This window comes from Dipteris shenzhenensis, chromosome 18 (genome assembly GCF_047967505.1).
Source record: "Dipteris shenzhenensis isolate YYH24624 ecotype China chromosome 18, Dip_SZ_1.0, whole genome shotgun sequence".
Taxonomy (NCBI): Eukaryota; Viridiplantae; Streptophyta; class Polypodiopsida; order Gleicheniales; family Dipteridaceae; genus Dipteris; species Dipteris shenzhenensis.
Genome location: NC_141613.1, coordinates 1,218,124 through 1,242,597, shown reverse-complemented (window position 1 = coordinate 1,242,597; position 24,474 = coordinate 1,218,124). Strand labels below are relative to the sequence as shown.

The 24,474-nt window shown below is 45.6% G+C and overlaps 1 protein-coding gene across 1 annotated transcript in view; it reads left to right on the top strand.

Annotated features, from left to right (window-relative positions):
- LOC147890684 (RAD3-like DNA-binding helicase protein) overlaps positions 1–24,474 on the top strand; it is a 165,203-nt gene that overhangs the window by 44,393 nt on the left and 96,336 nt on the right. Inside the window, exon 19 of the mRNA XM_087389325.1 lies at positions 13,899–14,004. Coding sequence (XP_087245451.1) covers positions 13,899–14,004 — 106 coding nt within the window. The remainder of the gene's footprint in view (positions 1–13,898; positions 14,005–24,474) is intronic.

The window sequence follows — 24,474 nt, the reverse complement described above, 5'->3', positions numbered from 1 at the left end:
TATAGCATCCACTTCCACCATAATACCAGTGGTGGGAAGTGGAACTTTCCAACCTTTGCGGGTGTGTTCAAACCCTTCATGCCTAACCTCATAAACAAGCTGAGCTCAGCAGAGTCATGAAGGGAATCATCTGAATCCATCACCTGTTTTTGTTTCTTGTTGGAAACCGACTTGTCTTTGTGAAAGGTTTTCTCATAGGAATAATTTGCCATTTGAATCTAGAAGGCTTGGAAGCAGCAAGGCTTTACAAAGAGGAAAGCACAGCAGGTACAGCAGCAGCAAAAACTGTATGGACCGCTTGACAGTACGGACAGTACAGCCTGACACACAGTATTGACAACCAGAAAGTACGGCTTGATAGAAAGTACGGACGGTACAACTTAACACAGTATTGACAACCTGAACAGAAAGTACGGGCCTGACAGAAAGTACAGGCCTGACAAAAAGTACGACCTGACAGAAGTACGGACAGAAAGTACTGACAGAAGTACAGACAGAAGTACAGGCAGAAAGTATTGACAGAAGTATCCGACAGAAGTACGGACAAGTACATGACATAAGTACCTGATAGAAAGTACGGATAGAAAGTATGACCTGATAGAAAGTACTTGATAGAAAGTACTACTGGACAGAAGTACCTGACAGAAAGTATGATCGAATAGAAGTACCTAACAAAAAGTACGACCTGACGAAAGTACCTGATAGAAAGTACGAACAACTTGACAGGAAGTACCTGACAGAAAGTACAGACAAAGTACCTGATAGAAAGTACAAAAGTACAGTTTGGATAGAAAGTATACAGGGTAGATTTCGTACAGGCAGAGGTGCTAACAGGGTGGATAGGGAGCTGTACGGTGCACAATGGGACAGAAAAAGGAGAGCGGAGGAGATAGGTAGTGGTGTGGGCTTCACGGGAGCCGTACACGGGGTGCTGGGAGGCCTCAAAAACCCTAAAAGGGGTTGGGGGAAGCTACAACTGCCATGAGTTCTCTCCTCAAGCTCTCTACCACACACACACACACTTTTTTTTTTTTTTTTTTTTTGGGGTGAAACCAAGAAAATTATATTATGTAACATTCATTTACATTAGGGCAATGCTCGAGAAAACACACTTTTTTTTTTTTTTTTTTTTTGGGGTGAAACCAAGAAAATTATATTATGTAACATTCATTTACATTAGGGCAATGCTCGAGAAAAGAGCCAATGCCCTATCCATCAGAAGCAGTAAAAGAAAAGCTGAATACAAGAAACATCCAAATCGTCCTCATGTAAGGCATGATATAAAGACTGCCGCAATGAGGCTCGGAAGAACTCATAAGGGTGCTGAAGAGGAGAATTCAGATATGCATGATTTCGCTGCAGCCAGAGGGTCCATAAGGCCTAGTATTTGATCCATTGAAAGAAAAGAGAATACTGTGATAAAGAAACTGATAGTTTGCCATACATCCAAAAAAACCTGTAGAACCTGTGTGCAGGATATCTGAGAGATAAGAAATAGGAGATCTTGTCTAGAAGGTCTCTGGAATATGAAGAAAATCACAATAAATGCGGAATACTCTCAGGAGTATGATGACATCTTGGACAAAGAGGTGAGGCAATCCTTCTTTGAGCCAATTTCACTCCCATTGGAAGAATACCAACTATGCATCTCCATAGAAAGAGTCTCTGCTTCAATGGCATTTTCAACTTTCATATCAATTGCAATTTTCCTTTCCACCAGGCTGATGACTTATTCAGATGCCATAGAGAGTTAGCATGATGAGCAATCCAAGGAGGAGGTAATATCAATCGATAAGCCTGTATAGAAGTCAATAAATGCAAAGGCTGAGAGGATATTCTTGGACTTGAAGACTGAAGGTGCCAATCTTGAAGCCTGTCTCTTACATTCAATGTTGGAATCGGAACCAAAGGGAGTAAGAGATCAGCAATGGCTTTCCAAATAGTTCTGTGATGCATCCCAAGATTGTATTGTCGACATGCGACCGGAAAAGAGAGAAAATGTCCTTGCGTATCTACCACATCATCAATGAACCGGATGCCCAACTTCATAAGATTGTAAGCTTTGATTGGTTGTTGTACAGCAAGGGGAGAGGAAAACACAGCACTCCAATGAATGCTTTCCATTCTGAGTGAGGAAGCTATAGAAGCAGGATGGGGAGACCATTTGATGTGAGAGAGAACTTGCTTCCAATCCTGAATCAAGGAAGTAGAAAATGGACAACTAGGGATTTTACCTTGAAATTTGCCAAGTACTACTTCCGATGGATCAACTAGCCAATGTCCATAGGCATTTGTGTGCATCTGACCACACAAAATTGCCAACATGATAGACCAAGGCTGCTCTTGTTGAAAAAAAGTCTTGAGCATAGTGATCTTTCTTGCCAACACATGAAATTTGATGTTTATTATATTTAAACCACCAGGCATTCTTGTTGAGCAAATCAAGTCCATTTTGAGCAACCTTAAAGCCTTTTTATGAAGCTTAGGTTTTCATAAAGTCTCCATGGCTTGAGACATAAAAAAAGTGAGATCTCGAGATGACCAATGTAATAAAGGAAGGTAGAACTGGACATACTGTGCGTGCACACACACACACACACACACGCATGCACGCATGCACACGTGCGTGCGTGCATGCGTGTGTGTGATTGTGCACACACACGCACGCACGCACGCACGCACGCATGCATGCACACGCTTTTTTGGGTGAAAGCTCTAAATGCTTTATATTACAAGATGGCTAACCAGGAAGAAACAGGCAAGCTGAAATATTCATCAAGTGAAAATGGTCATATAGGACAAATATACATCCTGATCTATGCACCGAGTTTGCAAACAATCGAAGAGCGATTGTTGCAAAGAATGATGGAAAAAAACAAAAGTAGAGAAAACTAGATCACCAAAGACTCTGTGGTTTCTAGCTTTCCAAAGAGTCCAGAGTGCCCAGTAGCGGACCCAGGTATAGAACAAATCAAATTCCAGCCGTTTAGGATAGATCCCAAACAACCAGAAAAGCTTGCCAAAAGAAGCCTGAGAAAACCGCATTCTTATTTTTTTTTTCTTAAAAAAAAAAAGAAAGGAACCTTCTATTAATGCTTGAAAGATTTCATACAAGACAACAGCCCCGAAGGTGCTGAGTATGAAAAAAACCAGAAAAGGCTGAAAGATAAACCGGCTTGTTCCAGAGAAGCCCAACTCACTGCCTAGGGGATCTCGGGAACTGGGGCTAACAGCCAAGTGGGGGGACTATACAGCCATCAAATCCCTCGCGGAGTGAAAATGTAGAAAACACTTGCAGGCCAAGCCTTGCAGAAACGAGCACGCCTCTCAATAGTCACCTTGGAGCCTGGAGTCCCACGCTGCCATGTGGACCGTAGAGTGTAAATGATATTCTGCCAGATGGCAACCAAGGTAGCCAAGGGTGGTGGAACCGGGTGCTCTGCAATCACGAGACTGCAACGAGCCACCTAAATGTTCCAAGCTGTGATGCTAGCTATATGCCGTTCCATAGTTATGGAATGTTGGAACGGCGTTCTCTTCACTAGCAACCTGCAGGCACATTACTACAAAAATTATATACATATGCACAGTGCCAATGCTGTGTGCAAGTAGCACAATTCGGTCATAATGAATTGCAGGTATAATGTATCAATGCATCATATATTTGCCTATTGTGCAATGTACCAAGTTGAGATTGATGGACTTCAATTTGTTGCTTTAACAGTGAACTGTGAGAGCAGCAAATAAGTTATAACAATCAACTTTGAAGTTTGAATTCTCATGGCTTCTCCACGCCCTGATGCCCAATCCCCTTGGTGGAAGGAAGCGGACCTTCTAAATCTAGAGGAGTTGCTTGCAGGAGGTTCACGAAAATGGACATGCCGCTATTGTGGCCAGCCAAAGACTAGCAATTCAGTGAGAGTGAAAGCTCACTTGTTAGGAGAGCAGAATAAAGGCATTAGCATATGTCCTTCAGTGCCAGAAATCGTTCTTTTATGCTTAAAAGCATTGGCAAAAGCATCTAAGCATGGTGCTCGAGCTTTTGTGCATGTTGGAAGTGCAGTGTCTACAAGTATTCCGTTTCAACAATGCCTTCTATTTCAGTTGCCACTTCCAGTCTTGGGAAGGGCAAGAAACAAGCTTCCTTAGCTGCCACTTGGCACCTTGGCAAGAAGGCAGAGGTAGATGATGCAGTGGGGCAATTTTTTTATAGTGGTGACATTGCCTTGAATCAAGCCCGCAATCCTTATTTTGTGGATATGGTGAGGGCTATTGCAGCTTTTGGTCCCTCTTACACACTGCCATCTTATGAAGCCTTGAGAACCAAGATTTTAGAAGGAGAGAAGCATAGCATAGAGCGGGCTTTGAGGCTTGTTAAAGAGGAATGGAAGACATTTGGTGCTACCTTGATGGGTTTTGGATGGAGTGATACATGTAGTCGATCTATTCAGGGCATAGTTGCATATTTTAGGGGTAAGTCATGCCTCTTGGAGTCCATTGATAACTTAGAGGGCGGAAAGACAGCAGAGAGGTTGGCTGATTGGTGGAGTGAATCTATTAATCAGGTGGGGGCTGATTATGTCATTCAATTCATAGCAGATGGGGAGAATTCCAACAGGGCAAGGAGTCGCATTTTGGAGGCACGTTATCCTAAGCTCACTTGTAGTGCTTGCATGGCACATTGCTTGAATAACTTGCTGAAGGACATAGGGAAGCTTGCTTGGGCTCATCCAATAATTGATTTTGCAGAGTATATTATTGGTTTTATCACACGACACCACTACATTCTTGCAGTGTATCGTAAGCTCGCCTCCAAAGACCTCTTGAAGTATTCAAAGACACGTTTTGCATACAACTTCATCATGTTGGAGCGTCTTCTAGAGGTAAAAAATACTCTAAGGCAGCTTGTTGTGTGTAATGAATGGGAGGCGTGGAAGGAATCAAACAATGCAAATGCCTTGGAATGCAAGTCTTTATGCTTATCTGATGCCTATTGGGAGGATGTCAATCATATGGTGAAAATAGTGAAGCCCATCATCCTTTTGATGAGGCTTATGGATAGTGATGAGCCATGCATTGGCAAAGCTTATGAGGGGATGGACAAAGTGATTGAAAATGTGAAGGAGGTGGTGGGTAACAAGCAAGAGTCGGATAAGGAGGTGATGTGAGGATGGGAGAAGATACTGAAGCAAATGGTACCAGATGCACAAGAGCGAAGGCAAGTAAAGGATGAGTTGGCTTTTTATAGGAAGAAATATGGAATGTGTGGCTTTGAGGATGCACAAAGGGACAGGTATATTGTGGGGTCTGCTCTATGGTGGGAGGATTATGGGGCTGATACACCTTTGTTGCTGAACTTGGCTATCCGCATTTTGAGTCAAGAAGCAAGTTCCTCTCCTTGTGAGCGCTTGTGGAGTAGCTTTGGGCACATTGCATCAAAGAAGAGGAACATACTTGGGACACAAAAGGCAAGTGACCTTGTGTTTGTGCATGCAAACTTACGTTTGCTTCAGAAGATGAATGCTGGGTACAGCCGTGAGGAATTCATTGGAAGGCAAGAGAAGAATGGTAAGGCAACAGGCCAGCAAATCGTTCTTGTGGTGGGTGCATCCATGGATGATGTTGGAGATGACCAAGAAGATGGAGATCATCCAGATGATGGAGATGATGAAGAGGAGGAAGAGGGCAGCAACCACAATGCTGCAGATTTAGATTGATCATTGATGTTGACAGTGTTGAGTGGATCATGCATGTAGCAGCTAGTTCTTTAAGTTCTAGGAGCCTCAATAGTAGGAGGTGTCGCTCTCCTTTTCTTGTATCCAGATTCAAGATTCCAAGACTCAAGATAATCTCATATGTTTGTGCCTTGCATGCCATTGGCAAGCTATAATGATTAATCTAGATTCTATTATCAATGATTATTCGTGAACTACGTCCTAAGTCTTGAGTCCTTAAGGCTTACTCCAAAAGCAATTGCAATGTCTTTTAGTCTTGGATTCTAAGTTTAAGCTTTCTAATATATAGAATAGTATGTTTGTTTATGGGTATGGTGACGTGGCGTTCCCTTCCTGTTCACATTCCCTAGGATTTGGGTGTTCCCGTTTCCCAGGGGGTCGATGTTTCGTTGCCGTTCACGTTCCCTAGTAACTATGTGGCTACCACCTCCCAAACACTGTCTTCTCTAGGGGAAGAAGGAGCTAGGGCGTCAAGGGGGGCTGCCTCGTGGAGTGCAATCCTCTGAATGCTCTGACCTTGTATTCGGTAGGCTGGGGAGATCTCATCAATCTGGAATGCATGTCCTCCCTCTGTCAACCAAGCCACCATCCCCTAGGTGTAGTCTCTGTGAAGGCTCTGCATGTGTTTCATGATCCTGAGGGCTCTCATCCAGATCCTCGTTGCGCTACGACAGCTCCATAGGCAGTGTGGGATAGTCTCTAGGACACCATCTGAGTAGCAATGGCACTGCCCCTCCACTCGCATCTGCTCCAACCATGGGCCGATGGGCAAGTCTCCATAAGCTGCCAGCCAGAAGAAGTAAGAAATCTTCCTCGATCGCAAGCTGGACCACAACCGCGGCCAAAACCTGGTGCGAACATCTCGGGGCACTCTTTGGGTCTCCTAGTGTCTCTCCCTCGAGGGGGTCCATCTCGACGAGCCCACCTGAAGTCTCCTACCAATCCGTGTGGTGTAGGAAAAGAAAGGCACCTCATCTGTCGTCCAGCAAGGCCGCCCCTGGAGGGCCAGTACCACTCCATGGGTTCCCACTGGACCTCCCTCGGGGGTCTACCCTCCCATAGCCAGAGGTGCCATCTAGAGGGTCCTGCTTTGGGATACTGGGAGGATCGATGTGCCACTCCTTCCCCAAGCGTCCTACCACTCTGATCATCTGCTTGTGTATCCCATCAAGACTCCCATCCATCTCTGGGTCACTCCTAATGAGGGCGCATTCTTAATCTTTGTGGGGGGATGCCCAAAAATCTTTGTGTCTCGGAACAATGTCAAAAGATATGAGGTATTGATTCCCTTGGAGCTAAACACCTATGATCGATAGATGGAGCAATACGTTTGCATGATAAAAGCTGTCCAGACAGTACAACCCCCAACAGAACACGCCATAAAAAGACCTGTTGGCTTGGAATTCCAAATGTGTTTCAATCTCTTTCTCCACCATTTGAGTGGATGATGCAATGTCGGCCCTGTCTGACACCCAAGGTGGTGATAACAGAACTTTATGAGACTATTATATGTGACACCTTTTAAGGACGAATGGACGAGTATAAAGGAAGAAGAGTCCAAAGGGAAAGATAAAAGAGTGCCATCATCCTTAAGTACATCAGCAACATGGAAAATCCCTTTTGTATGAAGAAAATAAGAGCGCCGGGGCTCTTGCAGAGCCAAAGGAGGAGAAAAAACCCGTGACCAATGTATGCTCTCAGCTTGCAAAGAGTTACCCTATAAGGAGGCTCTTCCATTCCATTCCAAATGTGAAAGAATATGCTTCCAATCTAGAAACATTTGAGAAACCATAGGGCAACCTTTGATGTTGCCTTCAATGCAGCCCAAAAGAAAATCCCATTGCGTGGGTGCCAAAAGCCAAAAGCAGGAGTGGTGATGTGAATAAGTAAGGAGTGCATCATAGCAGCCCAAGTGATGATCTGGAAGAAACCGAAGCATCAGTTTGCCTTTGTGAGCTAAAATGTGCACATGAATATGAAGGATATTCAGATTTCAGTGTAAGATAGTAAACAGAGTAATCTATCTAACGAACACACAAACAATCATAGAAAGATTGCCGGAGTGACATCCGAAAGTAGTAAAAAAAATAGAATCTCCAAAGAATATGATTTTTGTCTTTCCATAGAGTCATGGGTGATAGCCAAAAAAGCTTGCCAAAGCAAGCAGTAGGAAACCGGGCTTGGAGACGCTACTTTTGGCATCTTTTAGTGTGTATACACACTTTTTTGTGTGTGGGTGAAATCCATTTGTCACTATATTACAAAGAACAATCGTAAAGAAAGGGACAACCAGCTATAAACATCAGAAGATGCCATGATATGACAAGAAAGCAAGATATTGTATATCCCGAGCTTGTAGAAAATCATGTAATAATTGGCTTAGAGAAAGAAAGAAAGAAGGTTTATTAAAGTCTTTGGAAGACCGATGGGTCTCATCATCATCATCATCATCATTCTCATCAGATCATCATCATTGTCATCAGGAGATCAGGGTGGATGAGGCAATGGAGGCATGAAATCGGCGATAGAGTGCTGTCGGCTGCTCATGGGTGCAGCTCTGTGACATCTCCTGGTCATAGCTCTGTGTCTAACAAGGGCCACAGTAACCCCAGTAACCCCTACTAGCCAGCCTCTGACTCCAAACAGAGAGGGGATGTCCCCAAGAGTAATCTGCGTGTCAACCCTCTGTCTGAGCTGTCAGGTCATTAGCTCTGGATCGCGATCATGTCGAAGCCTCGTCTCGTGGGTGTCCATGTGATCCGGCAGGGAGAACTCCGTGATAGAGCTTTGAGAAGGATCCGCTCAAGAAGAAGTCTGCTCTTTTCTCCTTGATTGAAGTGTCCTCTCGTGGTGCCTGACTACCTCATGGATGAAGCCCGCCAAACATCTCTGGTCTGGGTAGGAGAGGAATCGAGACAAAACCCCAAAGCTATCTCTGAAGAGGCAGTAGAACCGTCCTCGGATCTCATAGTAAATAGGGCACCTGAAGATGAAGTGCTCCTCCATCTCAACCTCCTGCATGTCACATAGTGTGCATATGTGCCTCTCCTTGGGTATGCCTTCTGCTGTGCCGCTCTCGATACAAAGTCTATGTGAAGAGACCCAGAATTCTCCAATAGAGGTCTTTAGTGAGTGGGGTTGGTGGATCTGCGTATATCTTGGTGGGTCAATGAAACCTTGCTCTGTGATGTGCAAGCAGTGACCTCTGTAGAAGCTGAGCTTCACTAGGAGGTCGCTCGTTCCCAACCAGGTTCGGAATGTGTGCAGCTATAAGAGATCCTCACGGATTACCTGGTTGACCTCGTGCGACAGGAGGGGAGAAAACAGAGCGTCCATATTGTAATGGAAGGGAGGAAGTCTATCCATGTGGAGCCCTAGTCGCTCAAACCATCTCTTAGCACGTACATACTAGCATCTTTGGTCCCCCCTTGCCGAAAGTGGCATAGTGGAGGACAATGCTAGCCAAGGTAGTCTGCTACGCCCAGAAGTGTAATCCCAGTACTCCCTGACTCAGTGTAGATACGTGATGACCTAAAATGCAGCACCTAGATATAATGGGAATAACCCAAACTCAGCCTGAATGATTTGGTGAGGAACGGATGGCTTACCGTGAATCATCCGCGATAGCATGAGAACCTGTAGCTGCTCCACAAGAGCCCACTTTGTATCCGACAAGTTTGGCCCCTAGCAAGGGCTCCCATACATCCCCGCTAGGTGGACCAAGGAGTCAAAAAGCAGCCCCTTGCTCCGTGGATCCTGAAAGTGTGAGCGGAAACATACCTACCCTATTTGGCCTCTACATTGACGAGCTCGAGACAGTGATGCAGATACAGGGGGGGATGGATGCTCTCTTGCTGGCACTCTGATCCAGATATTGATGTATACAGATGACGTGGCACTTTTGTCTCCCTCAGCAGAGGGGCTCCAGAGACACCTTGACGCACTACAGTTTTTTTGTGAGTCTCATGATTTGAAGGTCAACCTTGGTAAACCAAGGTTATGATCTTCAATACATCTCGAGCCGTCATGCACCAGGAGCACCTATTGAGATAGTTTCATCATACACATATCTGGGGGTTGTCTTCTCCAAACCCATCTTAACTATGAGACCCGCGATGCAAGTCTGCCTAAGCAGGGGATACGCTTCATTGGCTAGACTAGAGACACCCTTGTTTGATCCCAATAGTGCTCATGATCTTGTCTATCCACCCAGACCCTGCCGGGGCTTTGCTTGATAATCTCTCGTAAAGTGCCATGAAAGCCCAAATGATCTCTTGGTCATAACCCAAATGGTGTAGGTGTCGGAGGAGATAGGCTCTTGGAACCGTATTAAATGCTTTGCGGAAATGAACAAAGAAACAGTAAACCGTCTGCTTTCGTGCCCTCGTCTCCTCGATGATACATTTGAGCGTGAGAATGTGATCCATGGTTCCATGATCCCATCGGAATCGATTCTGTCCTGCTACTCTAAGTCCTCGACACTCTGCAAATCGATTGATCTCGAAATCAAGCATTGATGCATAAATCTTGGACATGACATGTCCAATCATAATGGTCTTGTAATTCTCCAGGCTCATGCGATCCCTTGCCTTGTGGATGGCTGAAATAGTGTTAATGGTCCAAGTGCGTGGAAACCCCAAACAAACTTCTTCATTAAAGAGCTTTGTTAAGATCGGGGCTAGGAGGTTAATCCCATATGCAATGAACTTAGTGCATAGCCCCTCATGACCCTTCGTTTGGTCATTATGAAGTTTCATCACGGCATCCTTCACTCCCCCCTCAGTGAAGAGGGTGCAGGATGTGGGGCGTGATATGTGCGAGAGGTTAGGGACTGGCTGATTTGGGATGTCATATAGTGTGCGTGCATAGTTATTCCAGACCTGAGTGTCAGTGAGTGGTGAGGGGGACCATCCCTCTAGAAATCTCCGCCAAAAGTCCTTAGAGTTGTTACTAAACAAAATGTTCAGTATCTCCTCCTTGTTCCAGTGAACGAAATCTAGTTTCTTTCTACGTACTAATCAGCGATAGTCATGTAACATCTCTCGTTCGCTCGAAAGATTATTTCTAGCTTTGAATCTGAGCTGACGGCGTAAAGCCTTGCACTCATCATCGTACCAGCTATTACAAGATACGGTCCTTAGTGGTGGTGGGTGGGTGGAGCGAGTGTGTGAAGGAAAGCGTGAAGGGCAGCCTCGTGTAGTGAGCGGGTGATCAGGGTAGCGTGGTCCTCAAATAGGGATACGAAGTCAATATAGTCGAGAAGTATGTACAGACGGCCCGAGTAAATAGGTGAGTGATTGCGGTTGAAGTGTATGTCATGATAGGTGGAGTAAGAAATCTGTGGGATGGAAGGTGCTGTGCGATGGGGAGTGGAAATACTAAAGAATAAGTAGGTATGATCAGCTCCTGGGGGGAGAGGTGCTATAGTAAAATCGGTGATGCGAGATGTGAAGGCAGGGGATCCCATGATGTAATCAACAGCGCTAGAGTCTCCCCCATGTGGAAAGCATGTGAGACCACTGCCAAAAATTGACCTTGAGCGTGCAGGTATGCTACGGGCTTCGGGTAACAGACGAGATCCAATCACATCTTATGGGGAGGCCCTATTAGATCTCGACAAGATGCATGATCTCATTATTTATAATGGTTTTGATAGATGGCCCTCCTCAGAAATCATCCTTGAAGTCGAGGAGTGGTACCTGACGGGCGCCTGTTCTTGCGTTAAAGTCCCCAACTAGGAGGATGTCGCCGCAGCTCAAGAAGTCAACAATGGACTGATGGAGGGCTGCAAATTGAGATGTCTCAACCTCAGCTCGAATATCTCTAGCAAAGTGGGAGGTCTCGGGAGGGAAGTAGCATACTGCAACAAACAGATCCCGGTTGTCCATGTGTCGGCGGATCTGGATCCAAAGAAACATGGAATGTGCATCTACTCTATGCTCTACTAAAAGGGTCCCCAAAAGGGTGGATATGTAAAGAACTGCTACTCCTCACCACCCTCGTATTCCCCCTGTGTCCCTAGTCTCATCTTTGTAGTGTACTCATGTGTACCCGTTTACTGGTAGCGGGCGCTCTGGACTCTGGTGTGTCTCTATGTAGAAGACTATGTCGTGATCAGTATAGGATTCCGAGAAGTTCCTTGGTTCTGACCATAAGGTACCATTACTGTTCCAAATGGTGGAGGATAGGGTCTCGGAGATTTGAGTCTCATAGACCCCGCCTCCCTATGTGGGAGGGGGGGCTGATGTCCGATGGGGGCCTGTAAGAAGCCGTCTATCTCGTACTACTGTCCATTTTCCATCCTTACCGCTTCTGCAAGGAGCGCCTCTCCTCAACCTGTAGGAGGGGGAGGTCCTCATCCATGGCGATTTTTTGCGGATCTCGCAGGATTGACTTGCGTCATAAAGCAATGTCATTCTTGAGCATCATGAAACTGTATGATCAGGGGCTGCACTGCTCTCGGTTGGGGTCTCTCCTCACCCGCCACGCCCTCTCAATCCTGTGCTCAGCTACTCCTAGCGTAGTGGCCAGGAAGGCCGTCACATGTGTCATCGGTGTAGCCTTAGTGCACGGGATCCCACTGACTCTGATGTTGAGAGTCTTACTAGCTCTCTGCTGTTCTCTATGAGGGTAGCTGAAACGGTTGCCCTTGTAGGTTCCCGTTTGGCCACGTTGATGCATTTGGAAGTCTCCTCAATTACAGATTGCATGCTCGCAATCTGTGCCTCAATAGCTGGAGTGCTCCCTGGGACTGTGTGTATGGGGTTGATCTCCTGTCGGAGTTGCGAGATATCCTGTCTGAGTCCTTGAATGAGATCAGCCTAGTCCCAACTGGCACAAGCTTGCTGCTGGGTGAAGCGGATCTGCTCCTGTGCGAAGCGTGTTAGCTCCATCTCGCGCTCACGAATACTATGTACCTCCATAAGCAAGGTCTCCCAGTCCTCTGGTTGGTGAGCCCGTCCGTGTCCTAGCTGAGATTGGAAGGGCTGAGGCATAAAAGTATGAGGATGAGGCCGCCGGAAGCTAGGTGGTGACTGGGTGAGCTGGGTAAAATATGGAGATGACAGTGGCATGGATGAGGTGATGCCAACGGGGTATGGGAGCAGAGGCTGATTGAGAGAGAGAGGGGAGAGAAAGGTTGAGGCGTAATGCGGAGTAGTGTGTGACACCTCCGAAGTAGGTGTCATAATCGGTGAGAGCTCTGTAACGGGAGAGGAAGGGAGGGATGAAATCTATAATGACCCCCCTATCCCAGGGGAGAGGGAGGAGGCCGATGTCAGATTTATGTCGCTGGCAGTAACTATAGCTGTGGATGTAGGAGCTGCAGCTGAAACTGGGGCTGAAGCTAAAGATGAGGATGCAGTGGGGGCTGAAACTGAAGCTAAAGCTGAACCGGGGGCTGAAGTAGAAGTAGAAGTAGAAGTAGAGACTGAAGCTGAAGCTGAGGCTGAGGTGGATCCTGCCTTTGCTTTGCAGTCACACCAAGTCCGCTTCGATTGTAGCGTGTGTTCACATCCTCGAGTTTCAGCTGTGTTTGCTGTTTTTTTTTGTTGTCCTTCTTGGTTTTGTCCGTCTCTTTTATCTCGTTCTCCCTTTCTCTTCGACTAACTTCTAGTTGTTTTCTTGTACAGAGGAGTTATATTTAGCAAAGGAGGGGTTCCAAGGTGCCCGGTAACACACATATGTATATGCGTATGTATATGTAAATGTATATGTGTGTGTATACATATACATATACACACATATATACATATATGTTTATATGTGTGTATACACATACTTTTTTTTTGGTGAAACTGTGTGTATACACATACATATACATATGCACATACATATACATATACATATGCAAATACATATACTTATACATATATTCAAGCTTTTAAAGGATTTGGGTTTGTCACCTTGTTCTCTGTTCCTGGGGTGAACCTTTTTGGTTTGGTCCTTTGCTGAAAGTTGCTAATGTTTAGTCTGAATGATGCAGGGAATATTAACTAGGGATATTTCCTTATTTTTTGTTTTGGGGGAGTTTGCTTCAGAGTGCATTGTAGCAGCATGGCATGTCTCAGTTTTAATTGACATATTATTCATGGTGCTTGATTTGAAAGAGTACATATGAGGTTTGTAATGATGTAGATCATAATGCAAATCTTTTGAAAACAGTGTTACTCAAAATTTGGCGATGCTGCATTTACACTGACAAGATTCTTTCGAGACAAAGTTAGTACCAAGTCCTGCACGGATTCCATTGTCAGTCACTCTGCTAAAGGTAGATGTTAAATTATCATACAAGCTCTTCTCTTCGGCCTTGAGTCATGCTTTGTCTCTTGTTCAGAAGGTTTGTGAAAGAGTGGAGTAATAGCAACTTCTGGAGTGCTTTGTGAAAGTACAAAAGATGGAGTGATTAAGTGGGGCTGAGCAGCATGGTACTTTCAAGGAGACATCTGTGCATATGTTTTCTCTATCTTTCTCTCTATACAGGATGATAAAGAAAAAGATTATATTTTATGATAATCTGTGGTAGGTTTGCCTAAGTAGTTGCCTTCTGTGCATGTATCCTTGGAACTTTTGGTAGTGAGAATGCCAAATGGATGAAAATATCTCCCATTGAATTATTAACTTTGATCTCTAGTGTTAACTTTTGCCATTGCTCACTCTGCCATGTTTTTGGAAGCTCGATATGGTTCGAATAGTAACATTGCCTGTACCCTTGTGCAAAGGAATTGCCTAGAAGTGATGTTGTAATCATTGCTATGCATGGCAATAAATGGCTGCAATTTTTGGAAGCTGACTCTGGACCATTGTAATAAAACACTGGATCATATTTCTTCTCAACAATACAATTGGGGGAGAGTTGAAATAAGCAAGCGTTGCTGTCTATGAGATAGTGTGGGGCAGAGATGTTTTATAGGATGTTGACAACAGATGTGAGGAAATGATGATTTTGGCACCAGGTGTTAAAGTATTGCCTTTTGATAAGGACAAAGATGAAGTGGGTGCTGCTAGCATTCATTTTCTAAAGAAACTCAATGACAGAGCTAATTGAGCATTGGAAAGGATGGAACATTTAAGCTTAGTATGGGTACATATGGCTGATATGTTAGCAAGACTTTGACTAGTTTCTGCAAAGAAACATGACTATCAAGGGTGATAATGGAAATCTAAGTGGTTTAGATCATGCCGTAGAGCACCCACAGATAGTCGGCAGCACCCTATCTCTGATTTTATTCTACCACCGTCCCACAGGTTGCTAGGTCCTCCATGATATGGGCCGGATTTGCTTTGTACTTTGATGGTATGATGACATAGGTGATGTGGAGGGTCGTATTGACATTATATTATGACTCTGTATTGATGTTCTTTATGACTATGCAGCATGTAGTTTGGGTTTTGATGCTCGCTTAGTAGCTCCACCCTTTCAGCTTGTTTTGTATCAAGATTCTCACGGTCTCATAGACCCATTGGTCTTCCGAAGACTTTAATAAACATTCTTTCTTTCTTTCTTTGGCTTGTCTTCTTAAGATGACTGCAGCTCTCAACAAGCAACAAAGTCAGCTTTTTAGAGCTACTTATTTTAGCTGCTCTCGTTGCTTTCATTCAATTGAAGCCATTGCTCATGGTATGTATTAGGGTGCCCTCAGTCTAAAGAGATTGGCACTAGATTTGGAATCCTTTCAAGTTTGAGTTCCATGAGAATGGGACTTTTTTTTTGGGCTGGCGAGGGGGGGAGGGAGCACTTTCCTCGTCTGGCAATAGGCACATTACTGGTCGAGGTTCTCCACCCAAGATAATAAGGAAACAATAATTGCAGGTGTGATTTCGTCAGGGTAGTGCAGTATTGGTCTTGATTGCCTTTAGGAATGACTTGGATTTGTTTTCAATTATTTTTGTGTGCTGGTTGCAGGGCATCCTTTAGATTGGAGAACATGATTGTCCCTCTTTCCTCTTTTGCAAAACAAAATCTCAGCAACAAAGAAGGAATGGGAAGGGAAAAGATTTCCCCACCCCCTGAATTACAACATGAGGGAACAACCCTTAACATGCAAAATCACAAAGGCAGCATGGGAGGGTCCCAATCATGAAGAATATTCAAAACAGCCAATAAGGAACCGGAAGAGATTTTTTTAGAGACGCTGGATGGTGGAGAGCTCCGACAGCGTGTTGAGATTTCTGGTTTGCTAGGGTAGTGCTTATGGTGTAGGCATATGGGACACCTGGCCAGGGATTGCAGGAGAGGCCAGAGCATGGATCTACCTCAGCCGCCGCACCCTGTACAGCGGACTGGTTGACTAGAGGGTGGGCAGCATGGTGTCGTCAGCAATTGGAGTCCCAAATACCTTGTGTTGAGCCTTTGGGAGGGGCTTGGACTAGGGAATAATGGAAGAAGCCCAGCCAAAATGCCTTAAAGCAGAGGCGGCAGCGCACTCGACAGTAGGAGTGGAGGAGGACAGAGCGAGAGGCCACTCCTCAGTCTCAGAGTATTTAGGCTCCCCCTAGCCTTGGGGAAGCAGGCGGAGGATGCTTCAGTGGACTGCCCTCAGTCACAGGCAGCCGTTGCAGCTCAGACAGCCCTCTTGTGCCTGCCAGCAAGGTAGTCTTCTCATGAGCCGACCCAACACTAGAATCAGAGAGCTCTAGCAGCACCAGCAGTGTCAGCGCCTTCTGACTAGGTGTTCCCCATTCGCCCCTCAGGCGACTCCGTCAGCTTCCGCCCTTGTTCCCCCCTCAACCCCCCTCCCTCCTTCTTCACACTCCCCCTCTCCCCGATCCTCCTCCCTTAGGGGAGAGGGCAACGGGTTCTTCCTCCTCCCTCCCTATGACTAAGATAGACCTTGGCCATAGTTGATTTTGCGATGGAGAACTACTTAGTCTATAAAAACTATAGACCTTCAATCTCCTTTTTTTTTTCAACTCTCCTATTTCAGCCCTATTCATCCTATAAGACGCGCTACATGGAGAAGAAAAATATTTATTCTTTGTCCATACTCTACAATGAATATGCCTACTCTCTATTCAGTTCACACATCCATACACCAGTGTTGGCTGAATGGATAGCATTTACTGTTGGTTCTATGTTCATCATAGGTAGAAGCCTCACCCTCCTGCTTGGATGCTTTGCCTTTCCCTTTTACAGAATTGGTTTTGGCAATTTTGGCTAATAGAGTAGGACATTTATGCCATGGATGCCTTGGCTTATGTTTCTTACATCCGAAACATTTACCCTCCTTAATTAGCTTTTTCTTCTCATCGTCAGTCATGGAAGGAAATGGCATCCATCCAGGAGGTGAACATTTTGTACATTAGCTTTCTCTTTTCCTTTGTTGAAAGGTTTCCGAGGATTCAATTTCCTCTCAGCAATCTCAGCCAATTTAGTGAGGTCTTTCAAGGTGGTTGGGTTGAACATTTCAACCTCATACCTCACTTTCGAGGTTAGGGCTGCTAAATACTTCTTCCTTCTATCATCCTCACTCTTCCTTTTAGTAATACAAGAGAGAAAATGACTTGCTGTAATTTCAGAAAAAGGGGTTAATTTTACAGCAAAAGTCAAGTGTTGTAAAGTTGGTGGTACTTATCCGACTCCCGCTTCGCTTGTGTCAAAAAACCACTTCAAATGACCTCTTCTTCCTTCTCTTTTAGGCTTTTCTTCTTGTATTTCTGCTGTAAACTGGTGCGCTCTGTTTGGGCTACTTATTTTGAGTGGATTGGAGCTCTAGATACCGTTATAGGGGGTACTTGGTGGGTGGATCACCCCCTTAAAATCTTGATCCGATCTGACTTTCTGTTGGGGAGAACAGGGGGGGGGCGTCTCGATCTTCTCATGCACTCCCGCTTGTTGTCCGTGCCTCCGTCCTGCACGCTCTTCTTCTGTCCCGATCGTGGATTGTTATAGCTCGAATATCAAATGTGAAGAGCCAGCGTTCTCGAGAATGCAAATGTGTGCAATGCATGCAGAATTTGAATGCCAATTCACCCTCCAATGGGGAAGAGCGCCCTCGCTTATTTCTATTTCGACCTACATGCAAGGTGTGTGTGAGATGGCGGATGAATGCAAGGTGAATGAAAAATGCTACATGAGATTCACAATGAAAGGGTGATTCTCTTTCATTATTGTCCCTTGAGATCACTCAAGTTCCATCTTCCCATTTACACCTACCCTTAGCCTATGACCCATGCATCTACCATTCAATGCACCTTAATGCACCCTTCCCTTCCTATTGCCCCTAGGACTTAGACATATGTGTGCACATTTTTATTAATAGAATAAGTGTCACATGTCCAAATTCGATGCCGTCTGAAGTAGTGGCTCCAACTTGACTAGTCCTATCTACTGAGATGATCCATTGCCCTAACAAATCGGTCGGTGTCCATCATAAATACATATACATGTTAAACCATTGGCGTATAATATATAATAATGTTTTAATGTCTACTAATCACGGATTAGTGATTTCTCTTGTCATGACGATCTTGCCAGGGTACACTCAGATCCACTTACCACATTCGCTTAGGATTGCCATTGGGCAGTTCCGTGTGTCATTGCATTGACTCCGTATCGAGAGTGGATGAGCAGAAAGAAAGAAAGAAAGAAATTTTATTAGAGTCTTCGGAAGACTGATGGGTCTATGAGACTAAAAGAAAACTTGATACAAATCATAGTAAGGGTGGAGCTGGTGAAACGAGCATCATCACCCGTGCTGAACCCTAAGTCTGATCGTACATAATCTAATACATCTGCATGTAACAATGAAAAGAAAAGAAAAGGAGCGGCGGAGCGAAGCGGAGCAGAATCCTCTGTATGTCATGTCGCCCTGGTTGGTGCATAGCCGGTGATGGGACACTGGCACCCGTCTGTGCCGTGCGTCTCAGTCTCCTGGACGAGGCTCGACACAAAACCGGGTCTAAACAATGACGGGAGGTCCCCCAGAGTGATCTCTGTCCCTCCTCGATGTCTCGTATGTCGTGTTGCGGTTGTCGGATCGGGGTCTCTGTCACGTCTTCGGCTAGAGACTGGACAATCAATGTCACTCGATGGGAAGAACTCTGTGATATTGCTCTGAGAGGTGTCTGATGATGTGGCCAAGCTCGTCGCCTGAGTAAGTACTCTCTGTGTCGGACCCCCTCGTGAATGAAGGCCGTGAGGCATCTCTGTAGAAACTCAGCTTCACTGGGAGCTCCCTCAGCTCCAACCAGGTCCTAAAGGTGTGTATCTGCAGGAGATCCTCTCGAATGACTTGGTTGGTGTGTGGCCCAATCGGGATGGTGGGTGGGAGTACCGGAGGGCCATCTAAACTATACTGAAAAGGAGATATCCTATCGATGTGGAACCCTAGTCTCACAAACCATCTGTGAGTCCATGCATACCAGCATCGCTCGTCTCCCTTTGCTGCCAACCTCATGGAGGAATCGAGAGCCAACCATGGCAACCTCTCCCTAATGTGAAATCCCCATATGATCTAACTCGGTGTAGATATGTGATGGTCTGAAAGGCTGCATCTAGTTGGAATGGAGAAGCATCAAACTCGGCCTGAATGATGTGATGTGGTACAGACGGTTTCCCCCGGATCATCCGTGAGAGCATGAGGATCTGCAGGCACTCCACCCGTGTCCACTTTATCTCTGACATGTCATGCCCCCAACAAGGGCTGCCATACATACCGGCTGGTCAGACCAAGGAGTCGAAGAGAAGAGGCTTGGTGCGAGGGTCCTGGAAGTGGGAGTGAAAGCATTGTCTCTCTAGCCGAGCCAATGAGGCGTATCCCCTGCTCAGTCTGGCTGCATCGCTGGTCTCATTGTGAAGATCCCCAAGTAAGTGTATGAGGATACGATCTCAATTGGTGACCCACTGAAAGTAAAAGTAAACTGCTTCCGTTGCATGTTTGCTCGAGAGGTGTTAATGATCATGACCTTGGTCTTGCCAAGGTTGACTACCAAATCATGGGATAAACAAAAAGCATGCAGTGCATTCAGGTGTCGCTAGAGCCCCTCGGGTGTGGACGACAAGAGTGCCACGTCATGTGCACATTGTGTGAGTCGTATCTGCACACTGTGTGAGTGACAATCAGAGGAGCACTTCACCTTCCGTTGCCCAGTCTACTACCAAGTCCGTGGGCGATACCATTTCCTTTTTAGAGATGGCTTCGAGGGCCTTTCCAGACTTCTCTCATACCTAGACCAGAGGTGCCTTGCCGCTTTCATTCATGAGGCAATCCAACATAGAGAGCGTTTCATTAGATTATAGAGACAGGGGCAGGAGGTCTTATCTGACCCATCTCAGAGTGTGCTCATAGAGTTCTTTCAGCTAGAGCATGCTGCCTCCCTGGCCACAGATAGCAGGAGAGGTATAGAGACCCCAAGACTGAGACACAACTCATTTGACAGAGGATGGATGCACAAATAACGCTAGGTGACATCTCATCTATGCTCAAACCTGGAATATGGCCGATAGGGGTTACCATGGCACTTGTCAGGCGTATAGCTTTAGCAAGAGGGCACAACAAACTACTACTCCTCCAGACAGTAGACATCAATATATCATGGGCTTCTTGCCTACACTGCCCAGTCCGTCATCAGGCATACGTTGACGTTTCATACCATGTGTGTGTTGCATCATCTTTTGTAAGACTTTAGTAAACTTTCTTTCTTCCAAGCTGAAATGGAAAGTTTAGAGCTGTTAAAAGCGATTTCTGTTTTTTTGCAAGAAAAGTACTTCATTAAGTATGAATAAAAACCACAGAGCAAGCTGAAGTGCGGGAGTACATCATGTCAAGCATGAGAAAAAACAGCTCAGAATGAGTAAACAAAAATCTTAGGTGGCGGTTGAAAATGCCACGTCATCCCAAAGGCAATGCTGCACTGACTCAACTGCTGAGTGGCATCGAGGACATGTAGGATCAGCCCCGAACCTGGATCTTCACAGGTTCACTGCAATCCCTCCATGAATAGTAAGCCAGATGAATAACATGACTTTCCTATTCCTGAGGGATTTTCAAAGTCTTCTCCAAAAGTTTTTCTGCATCTTTGTAGAAATCTGAAAAGTATCCCAATGAGGAGCTCTAGAGGGCCTCCAGCCTCTACAACTGAGCTGGAATCTCCTGGCATTTCTGACCGTGTAACGAAAGAAGGGGATGCTCTTCTCTTGGTGCCTTGCATCTATCCACTCCCATTCCCCTGGATCCCACTGCAAGGATCTAATAGGGGAACCTCCATACAACCAAAGCCTCCAAGATCGAATAGCTAGGAGAACGGGGTTTGGATCTAGATACCACTGTGAGTCTCTACCCATCTCCATGTATCCTGCAATCCTGACAGGTTGCAAAGGAGCCTCCAAAAGAATGTCCTTTGAAGATCTATGGAGTCAATCTCCTACATGAACCTGAAAGACAAGGGTATCCTTATGTGCATCCCACAAGGCTATAACCTGTAGAGGGATACTTGTCCTTGAAAAAGCCCCCAACCAAGTGGACTTGGAAATAGGCAAATGGTCTGTATCCATCTACTCCATTGGTATGGCTGCATCTATTTGCTGCATCCTGGCTGCACTTGCTCTGATGTGACTAAGTGAACAAGCTCTTTGATCTTCTGGAAGCATCCTGAAAGCTTTCCAGGCACCAACCGTAGATGTAGGTCCAACTCCCATCTAGACTACTGCATATAATGTGACATGCCCAGTGATTTGCCATGCTCATATAGTATGCAATCATTCCACATGACAGGTTGCCTGTCAATTTCTTCACGAGAGGAGGGTGGAATCGAAGAAGAGATAGAAATGCAAATGCCAGATGTGATAGCCAGGGTGTCTTGGGAGACTCTGATTCTACCCATTGAGTAAGGGGGCCTCAATATTATTGATCCAGACTTGCAGTGTAGAGGCTTGTTCTGCAAGATGGTAGTCAGAGGTTTGATCCTTGGTCAGGAGCCATGGAAGGATTTTTTCTTATGCAGTATACAGACATGCACACTTTCTCAAGGAGGAGATTGGATCGACAGCCGTAGATGCATCTTTACGTCAGTCCGTCTTAGATCTCCTACCTCCCCTCTCATGGCTGCCATTCTAAAAGCTTGGGACAGCATTGGACGCGAAGTCATAGTCCCCTCTAGAGCACGGTGGGTTATTTTGATGATTGGTGGGCATAAGGTTGGCTTTGTTAACCTTTATGCACCCAACTTGAGAGGGGATCGTGTTCTCCTTTGGAAGGAGTTACTCTCTTGGTGACATATTTGTAGATTCTTGGATTATTGGGGGCGATTTCAACATGGTTGAGATGCCTTTAGACAAAAGAGGGGGTAGGGAAGGTGGCATTCACTCCCTTGAGAGAGCAGCATGGGAGGCCTTCCTTTTTCAGTTCAGTGGCAGAGATGTTTGGTATGATGATGCTTTTCACACTCAGCCACAGTCTCTTTTGTTTTCTTGGTCGAACAGAAGAGTAAGGTTGCCTATCCTCGGATGGATTGACAGATTTTATGTGGATGATTGGGCACTGGACAAAGGTGGGACAGTATGCATCAGTGCTGGGGTGTCCACTTCAGATCATATTCCGATTGTTTTGGTGGTTTCAGAGCCTCCGGCGAGAGGCCGTTCTGCCAATATCAGGATTCCAGATGCCTTCTATGCAGAGGAGGGCCTCACAGAGGCAGTGCTACGGAGTTGGGTTTCTCACCTGTAGGGTGGGCATTCGTCCCCTTCAGATGTGGCTGCAGCCCTCACTGACATTAGTATTCTGTTGCTAGTATCAGCAGAGATGAGATTCGCAGGTGAGAGATTGCCATTTGACAGCATGTGGAAGCTCTTGAGAGAGAAGAGCAGAAAAGGCCTACAGATGCTTGGATTTAGAAGCGCCTTGCTGCAGCGAGGGCTCATCAGTAGACGCTTTTAGATCAGAGAGCAAAGTATGCCTTTCACGCCAGAGAGTCTTTCTGGACGCAGATCGGAGGTAGAGTCAACAAGTAGTTCTTCTCTAGTCTCGGCCCTAGACATAGTAGAGAGAGTGTTTTGCAGCTTGTTGACTCAGACGGGATACTTTAGACACATCCAGATGCCGTCATGCAGATTGCTTCAGATTACTATGCCTCCCTTTTTACTGTAGATCTTGATTCACAGGCCAGAGGTGATGCTAGACAAGTTATTTGGTAGAATATTCCTATGTTGGTGGATAGAGGTATGAGAGCCTCACTTGATGCATGCTTCACCAACATAGAGTTAAGGACCGCTCTTGCTGCCCTGCATAAGGATAGTTGTCCAGGGTCAGATGGACTTTCATCTTCTTTTTTTATTATTTTTTGGGATCAGATTGGGGATTACATCACCTCAGTCCCACAAGGCATTTGGGACTCGGGTGAGATGCCGGACTCACTCTCGGAGGGTCTCATTCGTCTTATTTCAAAAGGAGGTTGCAGAAATTTAGTGTCTCAATGGAGACCGATCACCTTATTGGGCACTTTTCATAAGATCTTGGCAAAAGCCATCAGCTTGCGATTGCAGCCCATCTTGCCAGATCTTATACATGAGACACAGATACTTTGTCCATGGCAGAAGCATTTTTTATAACATATTCTCATTTTGGAAGGCCTCTGAGTTGGGCTATGCATGAGGGCCATAGACTATCAATTCTACTCCTGGATTTCGAAAAAGCATATGACATCGTAGATTGGGGTATTCTACAGGGAAACCTTCTTCGCTTTGGATTTTCAGATTTGTGGATTAGAGGGGTTTCTGCTCTGTACAGGTCAGCCCATAACCAGATACTCATAGGTGGAGTCAAGGGAGATAGGTTTCAGATATCCAGATCAGTCCGATAGGGATGCCCTCTAGCCCCCTTTCTATTCTTATTTGTGGCGGAAGCTATGAGCCTCTATATTAGAGCTCAAGTTGATATTTTTGGGCTGAGACTTCCGTTGAGACTGGAAGAGGAGTTGCTGGATAGTGAGCTGGCAGAGGACTCAACTATTTTTTTGGATGCGACTCCATAGACACTCACCTCTTTCAGGACAGCCTTGGATTTATTTTGCATTGCAGCAGGGGCTGACATTGCTGGAACAAATCCAATGGTTTCTGGATTAGTGGTGAGGACACTCCAGATTGGGGTGCTGATATTAGCTCTACTTGGATTAAGAGGGGTGTCTCTATTAGGTATCTTGGATGCCAGGTTGGGGTGGGCATTTCTCTAGCACAGCAGTTCGCTCCGATTTTGGAGTTCGGCCAAACTTGACCTCGCATCTAGAGTGATGGTTGTAAACCAGGTACTATCGGCTACAGCCTGGTTTGTTTGCTCTTGTTGGTGCCGATCTACAAGCAGTATCACTCATCTCAAGAGACGTATTAGGAATTTTTTGTGGAGTGGATTAGACGTGGTGCCCAAGGTAGATGACCAAAAAGTATGGCCAGAAAGAAGCTTACCTGACTTGGCACAATCTCTACCATCCAGCTTATGGGGGTGTCAAAAAGATCCTCTTGGAGATCAATGCAAAAGGACTAGCCTTGAGTACTGAACCTGTTGACTCTGGAGAATCAAATACCACCTGGAAGAACGCTCGTCCAAGTAGACGAACATCGGTGAGGTGCCCTACGAGGTCTCTAGGTAAAGCCGAAAGCATCCAATCGCTAACCTGTAGCCTGGAAGGTTGGGAACCGTGGATGCGAGCAAAGAGTGAGGCGACATAGTCATGCTCTGAATCTGTCTTGATCTGTTGCAGCTTGTCTTTGGAAAAGGCAACTGTTTTTGTGGCCGGTGGAAGCGGTCGA